The sequence below is a fragment of the Schistocerca gregaria genome, chromosome 3 (assembly GCF_023897955.1).
Source record: "Schistocerca gregaria isolate iqSchGreg1 chromosome 3, iqSchGreg1.2, whole genome shotgun sequence".
In the NCBI taxonomy this organism is placed as follows: domain Eukaryota; kingdom Metazoa; phylum Arthropoda; class Insecta; order Orthoptera; family Acrididae; genus Schistocerca; species Schistocerca gregaria.
The window spans coordinates 318921028-318933147 of NC_064922.1; the positions used below are offsets into that span (position 1 = coordinate 318921028).

The window sequence follows — 12120 nt, forward strand, 5'->3', positions numbered from 1 at the left end:
GGTATTGTCATAGAGGTGTTGCATTATTGGTTGAGGGAGCCATCAAAAGTTACCGTGCCCAGCCTGCTGCATGTGTCTGGTCAACTTAACATGATCTCGAGCATAGAATCATGTCACAGGGCAGGGATTGTCAATGTTTAAGACAGTTATGAGCTTCACAAAGAACATGGGGCACTTGGTTAAGACATCTCATTAATTGCTTATATACAATCTCTCAATATATTAGGTAGGAAATAAAGGACCTACAAATTGGAGAATCCAGAGCACACCACACACAGTTGTTTGTTGTTCATTTTTGCCAGCATTACAGTGAGCTAAAAGACTATGCAAGACATTTATTCCACTCAGACAAACGGGAGTAATTGTCAGTTTGGCTGCCAGCCATTTATGATGACAATGTCCTGCATTGTATTCTTGACATCTCCAGTCCTAAATTGGAGTAGAGTGATTGGGCCGTGTTTCAACTACAGTTACAGCATGCTCTAAGAAACCTTCCTTCCATTAGCAAAGTAAATCCATAGAAACCCTTGCCATATTGGATCGTATGAAGTCAGTGCAGTAGGATTTTAACCAATGTTTCTCCCCTAATGACAATCTGCACTTGCTTACTCCTGCAACTAGGTAGCAGGTAAGTAATTATGCTGATGGTAATCATTAAAGTGTGAAACAAGTTGAGTTGCAGATTGGTACAGCCGAAATACTGTCAAACAGTAGCCTTTCACCCAAAGAGGCCTTAATCAGAATTGGACAACATACACATACACACTCACAAATACAACTCACTCACACAAGAGTCTGGTTGCTGAGGCCACAGTGTCTGTTGTTGAGGGGGGGGGGGGCGGCTATGCTTCTGATGAAAGGCTTGTTGACCGAAAGCTTATTTGTTTGTTCCTCAGTCTTTTTTTGTACCTATCTGCCACTCGCAACATCTCCGTTATATGGTGAGTAGCAATCTATTCTTTTCATAATATTGTAATTCAATCCTTGATTTTTCTTAGTGTGGAATAAGGTTGCACAAATCTTAAGATTTCTTTAAAATCGATGTGATGTCCTAAAAGCTATTTACAGTTAACTGACATCTTTATCCCATCTGGTTACTTTTTTGGCAGGGCGTAACTGATTTTAAGAGTATTCATGATGTCTGTGTCATTTTTATATCCCTGGGCAATCTGCATGTGCTTTGCTATGAGCAAAGGATAATTGAGAAATGTGGTTTGCATTATTTGCTGCTCTTTCCTAATTTACACAAATTTGGAAAAATTTCTGACTGTTGAAAATTGTAAAAAATTCTACATCTACATGCAGCTGCTCCATAGTGTGTGTTTGAGGGTTCCTTGTATCACTGTATTTGTCATTTCCTTTTCTGTTTCAACAACAAATGAAGCAAGTAAATAAGACTATCCATATGCCTCTGTATGGGCTCTAATTTCTTATCTTTGTGGTCCTTGTGTGAAATATGTAGAATCATTCTGAACTGGCTACAAATGCTGGTCTTTAAATTTTCTCAATGGTGCTTAGCGAAAGGAAGCCATCTTCCGTCCAGGGATTTCCATTTGAATTTACAAAGCTTCTCTGTAATACTTGTATGCTGGTCACACCTACCAGTGACAAATTCAGCCGCCCACCTCTGAATTCCTTTGATCTTTTCCTTTAGTCGACCTGGTAGGATCTCCAACACCTCTAGCAATACTCAAGAATGGGTCACACTAGTTTTTTTACATTGTCTCCTTAATAGATAAGCTTAATTTTTCTAAAATTCTTCCATTAAACCAAAGTCTGCTATTTGCATTCCCTACTACCTTTCTTATCTGCTTCATTCATTTCATAACACTTTGATACATTACACCTAGATAATTAATGTGACTGTCAAGTGGCACTTTGATACATTACACCTAGAAAATTGTGACTGTCAAGTAGCATAGTAGTAATGCTGTATTCTAACATTGCAAGAGTGTTTTTCCTACTCACCAACAATAACTTAAATGTTGCTTCATTTAGATCAAGCTCCCATTTGTCACACAAATTAGAAATTCTGTCAATCATTTTACAGTCCCTTAACGACAACATCTTCGCGTGCACCACAGTGTCGTCAGTGAACAGTTGCAAATTGCCACTCACCATGTCCATATCATTTATGTACACAGAGAGTAAGAATACCCCAGTCACATTTCCATGGGGCAACGTGGCAATACCTTTGTATCTAATGAACTCACTGTCAAGGACAACGTACAGGGTTCTATCACTTAAGAAGACTTCGAGCCACTTGCGTATCTGGGAACAGGATTGATATTCTTGGACCTTGATTAACAATATTTGCTGTTACATACTCTCCGAATAAGACCATTAAGTGCTGCTAGTTGTATCTCTTATTCTTACAGAAACAACTGGCAGGTAGGTTTCTAATGATTCGAAATTCAGGGTGGTTATAATTAAAGAGCAGCTACTCAGAGGTCCAGTGTGGACTATAATTATTGAATGGCAGCAAAACTTGGTAGATTTATTGTTTGGGTAAGGTGGAACTGATTCATGTTGGGAAACAATTAGTTCCAGTTTTGGCCTCCAGGTGCAAATTTGGCACTGTGAATGCGAGAGAGGTGTATAGAAAAGTTTCCATACCTAGTTGATTAGGAATGTGATGAGGGCAGAATAGGTCAAACAAGTGAGAAAGGGCATAATGTTAATTTTATTATTAACTGGCACCTACACAATTTGTTCAATATGATCACTGGAGACATTGACGACATACTGCATCCACAAAACAAATGTGATGAACAATGCCTGAGATGCATCTGGTGATCAAAATTTGAACTAATTTTTTCCCTTGGATACGGGTTCCCCATGAATGTTTTAGCATATCTACAGTCTTGCTGTCATACAATACTTACAACCCACATAGCTCTGTGAGTAGCTGCACATTAATTATAACCACCTGGTACGATGCAGGGTTGATGTGGCAAATGTGAAGCTGTACAGTCAGCAGACCCAATTTTGTCACCATATTGGCATACAAGACATTGAAATTGCTGCCTCAATGAACTAGTGTGTTGCAAATACTTACCACATGAAATCTTTAGACTCGTTGTTTGCTGAATTGGTTTAATATTTAACAAAAGTTGTTGCTACTCTGTACTGTTATGGAGGTGTTGTCTCTTACCTGTTTGCAGAATAAGACAATAAGCTAATTAGGGTAAACATTCATGGTTAGAATCTCATGTTTCTATTAATTGCTGCAGATGAAATGTAAAAGTTTTCTGGTGCCTGTACACCAATAGTCATATGGTGACATGTAGTGTTTGGAGTTCATTAGATTACAACTCACTCAAATGCTCTGAAGGTGGCTATATGTAGCATAAAATCTGGATATGCGAGAATAATGAAAAACCAATGGGATTGCAACCGATTGCTGTATACCTGTTCTTTAGAATAATATGCAGACACAATGGACAAAGGGTTTTACATGTAGTCAGAGTTGGTGCTGCAAAACACTGCTAGACGTCAAACCAATTGCTGAAAATAAATATTTGCTGTTCCTCAGATCTTAAATCTTTGTAAGGACATTGCTGTGTGAGGAAACTTTGCAAACCTGCTACCTCGGAACATTTTTTATTTGCCCACTGTATTATATAGCCTTCACTTCCACTTTCAGATGCTAAAAATTTTATCTTATGATATTAATCTTGACATCTGTATTGCCTTCACTTTCCTTGTAGCATACGACATATATGAAGTGACAGAATTCATAATAATACATTTTGAAACTGATATTATTGGTTCCACAGTAAATAATTTGAGGTGATTAATGTTCCAGGATGTTTGGTTGTGTCAGATCAGCTGAACTTAACCAATACCCGGATGTCCCGTAATGTAATGATGTCGTGCGAAGTCATACGTGTGAATACAGAAAGACAATAAAATGTGGATATTTCTTTTGTGTTTGTATTACTTTATGAAATATAGTTTGTGCTGACAGACTATATAGCATATCCCAAAGTCTAGGTTAGGTTGCGAAATGGCTATTTGCTTGGAAGTTGGCGAAACCAATTAATTTGGTGTGGCAACTTTGAACTGTGGTATAGATGTCTATAGAGATCTGTTAGGTTTGAAAGATGGCTATGATTGTGAATTGGTGAAACATTGTCAGATGCTTCAGGTAATCCATCATTTCTGCAGTTGCTTTTGCATTAGCACATTTTTATTTTGTCCCTGTAATTGTTTCCACTAGTTGATTTGTGTGTCTTCAGTGCATTGTCTGCACTTTTTTGGTGGAGGAGGTGTTTTTTGGAGATTTGTGTTGTGCAGTTAGTATTCAGTTAAACTGTTTGAACCACACACATTCATGGTTTTCTGCATGTGTTAAGAAACAGATCGCTCCAGTGACCCCTTCCTCTGTTGCAAAAACTTTACTTCTTGGTAACTGCCTTAGTTCCCAGGCAGTGAAATTACTAGTCTTTGAACAATTAACTCCTCTGACAGAGGTGTGTTTCAGGATTCTCACCAGCTTTTCAATATTACTTCCTTTTGCTGACATATTGTATTGAATGAAAACCTTTCTGAAGTTGTGGCTGTTATGTGGGTTCTTCTGTTAATTAGGAGCAGTAATTCAGTTGCATGTTTCTTCCTGGAAGTTGATTCACTTTGTAATTTGATTCCACTTAGATAAAAACTTAGCACAATTTTCATACAGCCAGATAGTGAGAACAGTTTGTAGCTTCTGCATCTGATGATGATGTTACAGGTGGCAGCTATCCGTCTTATGACCAATCAGGGGGATATGGTTCAGGACCGGCTTCCCAACCAGGCGGTGGAGGCAGTGGTGGAGGTGGTTACCAGCAAGGTGGCTATGGTTCACAGCCGCCCCCTTATGACAGTGCAGGAAGTGGAAGTGGAGGAGGAAGTGGTGGGGGTGTGCAGTATCCCAATTACAGCCAGCAGTCCAGTGGTTACAACCAGCCATCTGGTGGTGGAAGTGGTGGTTATGGTGGAAGTGGGGGCGGTGGCAGCAGTTACGGAGGTGGAGGTGGAAGTTATGGAGGAGGTAGGGCAAATCTCTGAACTTAAGTACATTTAATCACCTGTAAACTCCTCTTCAGGTGGCTTTGCTGTCAAGTATGCAGTAATGCTGTGCTTTCTATATGCAAATACTAGATAATAATTAACTCTGAAACTGCCACTGTTAAATCCCATGAACCTATGTGATAATAGTGAATGCCTACAAAACTCAGAACTTCGGGCAATGTTTTGCATACTCCTGCTACTGGTGTTTTTCCCTATGTGAGGGTCAATGAAGTTACTGTATTGCAGTCCACAGGTTTTCAGCCTCGGCAGCACAGGAAATCTTACTACAGAGCATAATTGCACAACAGTTGAAGGAAATTTTAATTGGACTGTCTCAGTTCTACTTTACCATATAGTGAAATAGGGTTTTGATGTATGGTAGGAAGAGGTACATTATATAAAGCATAGTATTGCATTTGACAGTGGTAGTTGCCTGGAAAATCTCAAGAAAAAACATTTTTACGTGGAAAGGTTTAAAATTTCAGCTGCTTCTTTAATGAAATAATGTCATTGTTTCAAATTTTTGAGAAATTCTCCATTTTAGAACAGTTTGTAGAGGAGATAATGCAGTGGTCCTACTGTTAGTGTTTGTCTTTGACTTGCTTGCCAACCTCGAACATTTGGTTATAGTTGATGGGTTATTGTGCTGCTGCGCATGTCTCCCATGAGAGAGTAAGTTTGATTCCTCTGTAAGGGCTGAGCAAGTGTTCTTCCTCGGTCTATCCAACCCCAAGCTTGTGCCCGATCTCAAATGATAAACCATATACTTTTGTTGTTCCATTCATGATGGAGAGAGCAGTATATAAGTCGCAATATATCTCGCATCATCCAAGTAGAAACAAATCTGGGGCTGTTGACTCATTTAAGCTTTTATTCCATTGTATATATAGCTATATATGTTTTGTAGATCAACATTGAGAAATCTAGATTTGTGTTTTTTAATTTGCTAATTCCATTTCAAACAAGGACTTCACCAACTTCATTGTAATGTGATATTTCCAGAGAACAATGATTGGAGCAAGATCTAACACTGTGAAATGGCAGTTTGTGACATGTTTCTGCAGGGATTTGTCATTGTTAAGGTCATTAACACACTGGCAGGTTGATGCAAAGCACTGATGGCTGGCAGTAGGATTGGATCTCCTAAATGTGACAGTGAAAAAGCTTATCACAGACATAATTGTTGATAAAACTGTACCTCCAAAGAAGTGTCTCACAGATACTTTGTTCTGCTAGTCTGAAAGACAGAAAATTGTTACTGTGAAATAAATTTCTCATAAAAATCTAGCAATGTTAACTGCATGTTGCCAGTTTGTTCTTGAGCTCCCATCAGTTTGTTTTGAGTATTGTGGTCCTGATATTATTCCCAATTGTAGTTCTATCGGGAGGTTGGAGGATTCAAATGTTATCCAAAGAGCAATTTTAAGTACTTTCTGTGTCAAGAAGTTCAAAGAAGATGGAGATAGGTTTGAACCCAGTTTCAAGAGAAGAATAGTAGTCAGCTAGCTAGTGAACCACTGTTTGAAAAGCTCTCTTGTATTCTGTTGGCGTATTGTGCAGAATTAATAGTTATTTGTCTGGTACTCCTTTAGCTCTGTTTCTATACATCAAGCTTACCTTGATTTTGAAAAATTCACTGGAATCTATTATGGAGCTTGACATTTTAAAAATGCTGAGTCAATAATGCTTAGCTTTAAGAATTATTGTACTTTAACTCCTTGAAAGTTTGGTTATTTGGTGCTTGAAAGACATTGAGAGGATATGGCATGGTAGTGAAATCTTCAGTGTGACCATGGCTTACATCCATCTGACGATGAAGAGCTGATAAAGTACTCTTTACAAAACTTAACGGGACATTGCCCTTTGATGTGGCTTTCAAATACAGAACACAGTCTGCATCCAGCCTGATTGGGACTAATCCTGATTTGATGCAGAAATAGTTTATCAAGAAACCTATTTTAATTTTGTGGATGACAATTTCTAATGTTGCATTGTTGAGGCAGTCATTGCAGGTTCTTTAAACTTCTGAGAGATTCACAAATGACACATTGTAATGAAGGTTTTTGTTTCATTGGATCTTTGAGAGTTTGATTTTATTGACCTCAAAACTTACATGTTCTTAAATAACATAGTTCGTTAAAACTTTTCAAAATGGCTTCAACTAACCAAATTAATATAGTAATATATGCAAAAATTACATACAGGTAAGTAATGAAACAGTCTTGATTGTGGAAAGTTACAAACAGCTTCAATATTCGGTGTAATAATGTATGGTTTTTCTCCTCTGCTTCTCGGTGTGGGTCACATTCCCTTATCAGTCCTGAGATATTAAAAGTTTGCATTCATCTTACTGCCCTTGGTATCTCTCAGAATTCTGCAGTGTCTTCAGAACGCATTTACGCTGTTACTCTATCTGCCGTTACTCAACTTTGAACACATTTCTATAATAGGTAGCATACTCCTCATGAATGCATTGTCATGGATTAGCCAATTCGTATAGGGACTTAACTGATATTAAAACTGTAAATTTTTGTCTTTGGAATTTTTGAAAAAACTTTTTCAGGTGCTCCTCGCTTCTAGAAGCAGAATCAGGTGCCTTGAATCGGAAAGTTGGTATATCATTTTTACTTCCAGCTGATGAACCCATTTGTTGGCTAATTAAAGTTGTGCCACCTCTATGCTTGCTATCCTATAAGTGGTGAAAGTGCATGTATTATTTTAGCCACCTTGTCAGCTCCTGAATCACGTGATCAGTTTGTCTTCACCTAAAATTTTCCCACAGGTATTCCATGTGGTTTAGCAGTTGCAAATGATCATTCTGTAACCATCTTCTGTGTTTATAATTGGGGATGGACGATTATGATCAACTTAATAAGTTGACTTTTGTGATTATTTAAACAAATCGGCTAGTCATGTTGATTGTTCCCTAATATTAGATTACTTGAGTACTTGTTATGTTTTTATTTTTAGTTCTATTAAGCATTCCCTTAAAATTATTTTTTGTGATAAAAAGATCCTACAAATAATAGTGATGTTGTGACATCTACGTATTTACCTAGACCTTTGTCATCTCCCAAAATATATCCATGCTGTACTTGATTTCTTGGTTGCCACGATTTTAGTTAAGCACATATCTATACACAATAAATTGAAAAGTAAACACAGTGATAAGGCTTGATTGCAGGTGGAAGTCATACTGGATTATAGACGGTGGGGAGTAGAGGAAGAATGACATGGCCTCCATGTGGTGAGAGAACATCGAAAGAGGGAATCTTTACTAACTTTTGTCCTGTGTTTGCAGCTCATGGGTCAAAGAGGCTGATATTAACAGCAGCGGCATAATTTATGACAGAGGAAACAAGGCCTGGTAAAAGCATGTCACAGGGATGTTCATGTTCACACACACTTTGTTACATTATGTATTCCTGAATTAACATATACAAGACTTCGCCACTACTGTTAGATCAATGATGTTGGCAGCAATCATCACAGTGTGTTCAGATTTGTGTCATTACACAATGATTACTAGGGATAGTTGGGATGTCTTCCCATAACCAGACTATAGACAACAAGGCTTTAAAACAAAAAAGGAAAGAAAACAGAGAAAGGTGGTGTAGTGGTTAGCACACTGTTCTCATCTGGGACGATGGTTCAGATGCACGTCCGGCCATTCTGGTGTAGGTTTTCCAGGATTTCCTTAAATTGCTTCTGGAAAATGTCGGGATGGTTACTTAGAAAGGGCATGACAAGACTTCCTTCTCTATCCTTCCCTGGTCCAATGGGACCAATGACCTTGCTGTTTGGTCTCCTTCCCCAAATCAACAAACCAAAAAAAGAAAAAAACTGAAAAAATTAATTGTGAGGGTAATAGATTGCATAAATTCCTCTAGAAAGAAATATTTGATCACTTGTAATGGATTACAATGATAGTTGATTGCTCAATTAATTGCTAATCCCAAGTCAGAATATTGATGTATTTGTTGCCATTATGTAAGAGAACAGTGTTTAATCTGTTAAGAGAGCTATTGGAGTATAATTGTGTTAAGATTGTAGGGGAAACCTATTTCTTTGCATAAGCTTTCAATAACAGTAGTGGCACATGTAAGCATGAAATAGGGACCTGTGGCTTAGTTCTGTGTAAAGGAATTGGAATTCTCATCTAGGAAGTTCCAGTCATAGGTTTTTTATGGTTATTAGCTGTAGAACCTGTATTATGCCTGTCAGTTCTTGTTTGTTTGGAAAGAGAGATCCTCATGAACTTGCATTGCAGTGAAACTTAATAATCTTCGATTCACTCACCACTGTACAAGTATAGTAATAACATCCAAAAACCAAGAACTAAGTGATGTAATTGTAAATGATGTTTTTCACAAAATTATTAAGTGGTTCTCAGCAAACGGACTATCTTTAAATTTTGATAAAACACAGTATATACAGTTCCGTACAGTAAATGGCACAACTCCAGTAATAAATATAGAATTTGAACAGAAGTCTGTAGCTAAGGTAGAATTTTCAAAATTTTTAGGTGTGTCCATTGATGAGAGGTTAAACTGGAAGCAACACATTGATGGTCTGCTGAAACGTCTGAGTTCAGCTACGTATGCTATTAGGGTTATTGCAAATTTTGGTGATAAGAATCTCAGTAAATTAGCTTACTATGCCTACTTTCATTCACTGCTTTCGTATGGCATCATATTCTGGGGTAATTGATCGTTGAGTAGAAAAGTATTCATTGCACAAAAACGTGTAATCAGAATAATTGCTGGAGCCCACCCACGGTCATCCTGCAGACATCTATTTAAGGATCTAGGGATCCTCACAGTAACCTCACAGTATATATATTCCCTTATGAAATTTGTTGATAATAATCCAACCCAATTCAAAAGTAATAGCAGTGTGCATACCTATAACACCAGGAGAAAGGATGATCTTCACTATGCAGGGTTAAATCTGACTTTGGCACAGAAAGGGGTAAATTATGCTGCCACAAAAGTCTTTGGGCACCTACCAAACAGCATCAAAAGCCTGACAGATAGCCAACTAACATTTAAAAATAAATTAAAAGAATTTCTAGATGACAACTCCTTCTACTCATTGGCTGAATTTTTAGATATAAAGTAAGTAAAAAAAAAAAAAAAAACTTAATCATTAGTGTCATGCAATATTTTGTGTAATGTAATTTCTTGTACAGACATCTTTTATTAACCTGACACGTTCCACATCATTACGAAGTGTCGTATTCATGATCTATGGAACAAGTATTAATCTAATCTAATCTACTTAATTTGAAGTAAATGGTATAGTGTAATGTTTTCAGTATGTAACTGTGTGCAACAGGCCTCAAACAAACATGATGGAAAGTAGTTGAGCACACCTGTTGCTGCATATTTAATTACAGAATACAACACAACTGATCTTCACAAAGAGACAGAACATTTGGCCAGTACTTGACCCTTGTGAGGTGAATACCCTAATAGAGGGTGTGGCGGAATAAATTTAGCAGGTTTGGGGACTTAAAAAAAATAATTTGGGATACATAGAGAAAAAAATTATTTTTGAAGTTAGCAGTTCATAGTTTTCCTAGCCTTTGTGTTTAAAATGTCAAGATGGCAGCTAGTAGCAGCATTAACTTTTGGAGACAAACTGTCAAATTCTGAACAGCTCATTTGTATTGCAGGATATGGCCTTTATGTATTTAATAATAGCTGTCTTTCCTTCCATTGATGTGGAGGTGATGTTAAAACACCCTTTCCTATAGATATGACCAAAAGTCACAAATACTCAAACCTGGTGACTGCACAGGTCACCTACATCAACTCTCGGAGTCTAGAAAAATTCTCTCAAAACAACATACGAATGTTGGGCTGTGCCCCTCTTCTGTTGGAGCCACAAGTCCCCCAATATCTCTGCTTCGACATTCTCTCCGATTGTGGACTGCAGAAAATTTTGCAATGTTCAAACATAATGTCTGGAATTCGTCATGCTTCCTTTCTCAAAGAAGAGTGAACCTATCGTGCCAAATTGTGATGTGGCACATCATTCCATTAGTTTAGGGGAGTTTAGCAATCTTGGTGAAAAATTTGGGAGTTATTTTCATCCCAGTAAGGTATCTTAACTGAGGTCTTCACAGCTTAAGACACCTAAGAAAGTAGGTTGGTGTAGCCACAATTATTGACACAGTACAATATGGAACCAGATAGGTTTCCACTTTGCTGAAAGTTAGATGAACCAGAACTAGATTTACCGGTGCTACATTCCAGATCTTTGAAACTCTGTAATGTACTATTTAATTGCACAAATGAGTGTCATGTGAATTGTAATTATTTAATATAACTAAATGTTTTCTTTTAATCATTTACCACATTTCAAGAAGTCCCTGTAAGGTCCAAAATTATCACCAGTCATTCAGACTGGGATACAGTAAGGTTCTAGATTCTGAATGCCAGTCATTTAGCATGTGGGATTAGATCTTGGAGATACTTTTGGTTATGCCAGCACACCTACTCTTTGATATGCAAGGAAAGGTATTGCAGTTCCAGTAGCATATATGCTACAACAGTGAAATGTGCCTCTTTCTCTGGCAGTTTAGGACACTTCCCTTGAATCCTTTTCAGCAATAATTTTGCAAGCATTGTATTTACCTCCTCTTATCCTCATAAGAAGTGGGCATCTATCCTGCTACAGTCTGAGTAACCTGCACTTCCTTTGAGATAATACTTTTTGATAACAGTGGTATTGAGTTACAAAAGTTAGTGTTTTTCCTGCCTTGTAAGACAATTGGAATCTGCAACTTTCCACAAAGTCCCTTAAAAATTGCTTCATTGATAACTTACTGCTACATGAATAACTTTCCATCTTCTGTGGAAATGGATTCTAGATGAAAAATGGGATTTACATATACATGATTGTTTCCAGTGTCATCTGTTTACCTCTATATTACGTTTTCACAATGAAAACTGTTTATTATAAACATTTTAAATATTCTCTGTTGGCTTTGCTTCAAAGTTTAACTAGTCTTTGTAAAGCAGTAAAAAAATTTGGTTAGGTGTGGTAATGTGAAGTTTT

The 12120-nt window shown here is 37.4% G+C and overlaps 1 protein-coding gene across 1 annotated transcript in view; it reads left to right on the top strand.

The window, feature by feature from the left end:
* LOC126354032 (RNA-binding protein cabeza) overlaps positions 1-12120 on the top strand; it is a 55139-nt gene that overhangs the window by 16505 nt on the left and 26514 nt on the right. The window contains exon 3 of the mRNA XM_050003366.1: positions 4736-5035. Coding sequence (XP_049859323.1) covers positions 4736-5035 — 300 coding nt within the window. The remainder of the gene's footprint in view (positions 1-4735; positions 5036-12120) is intronic.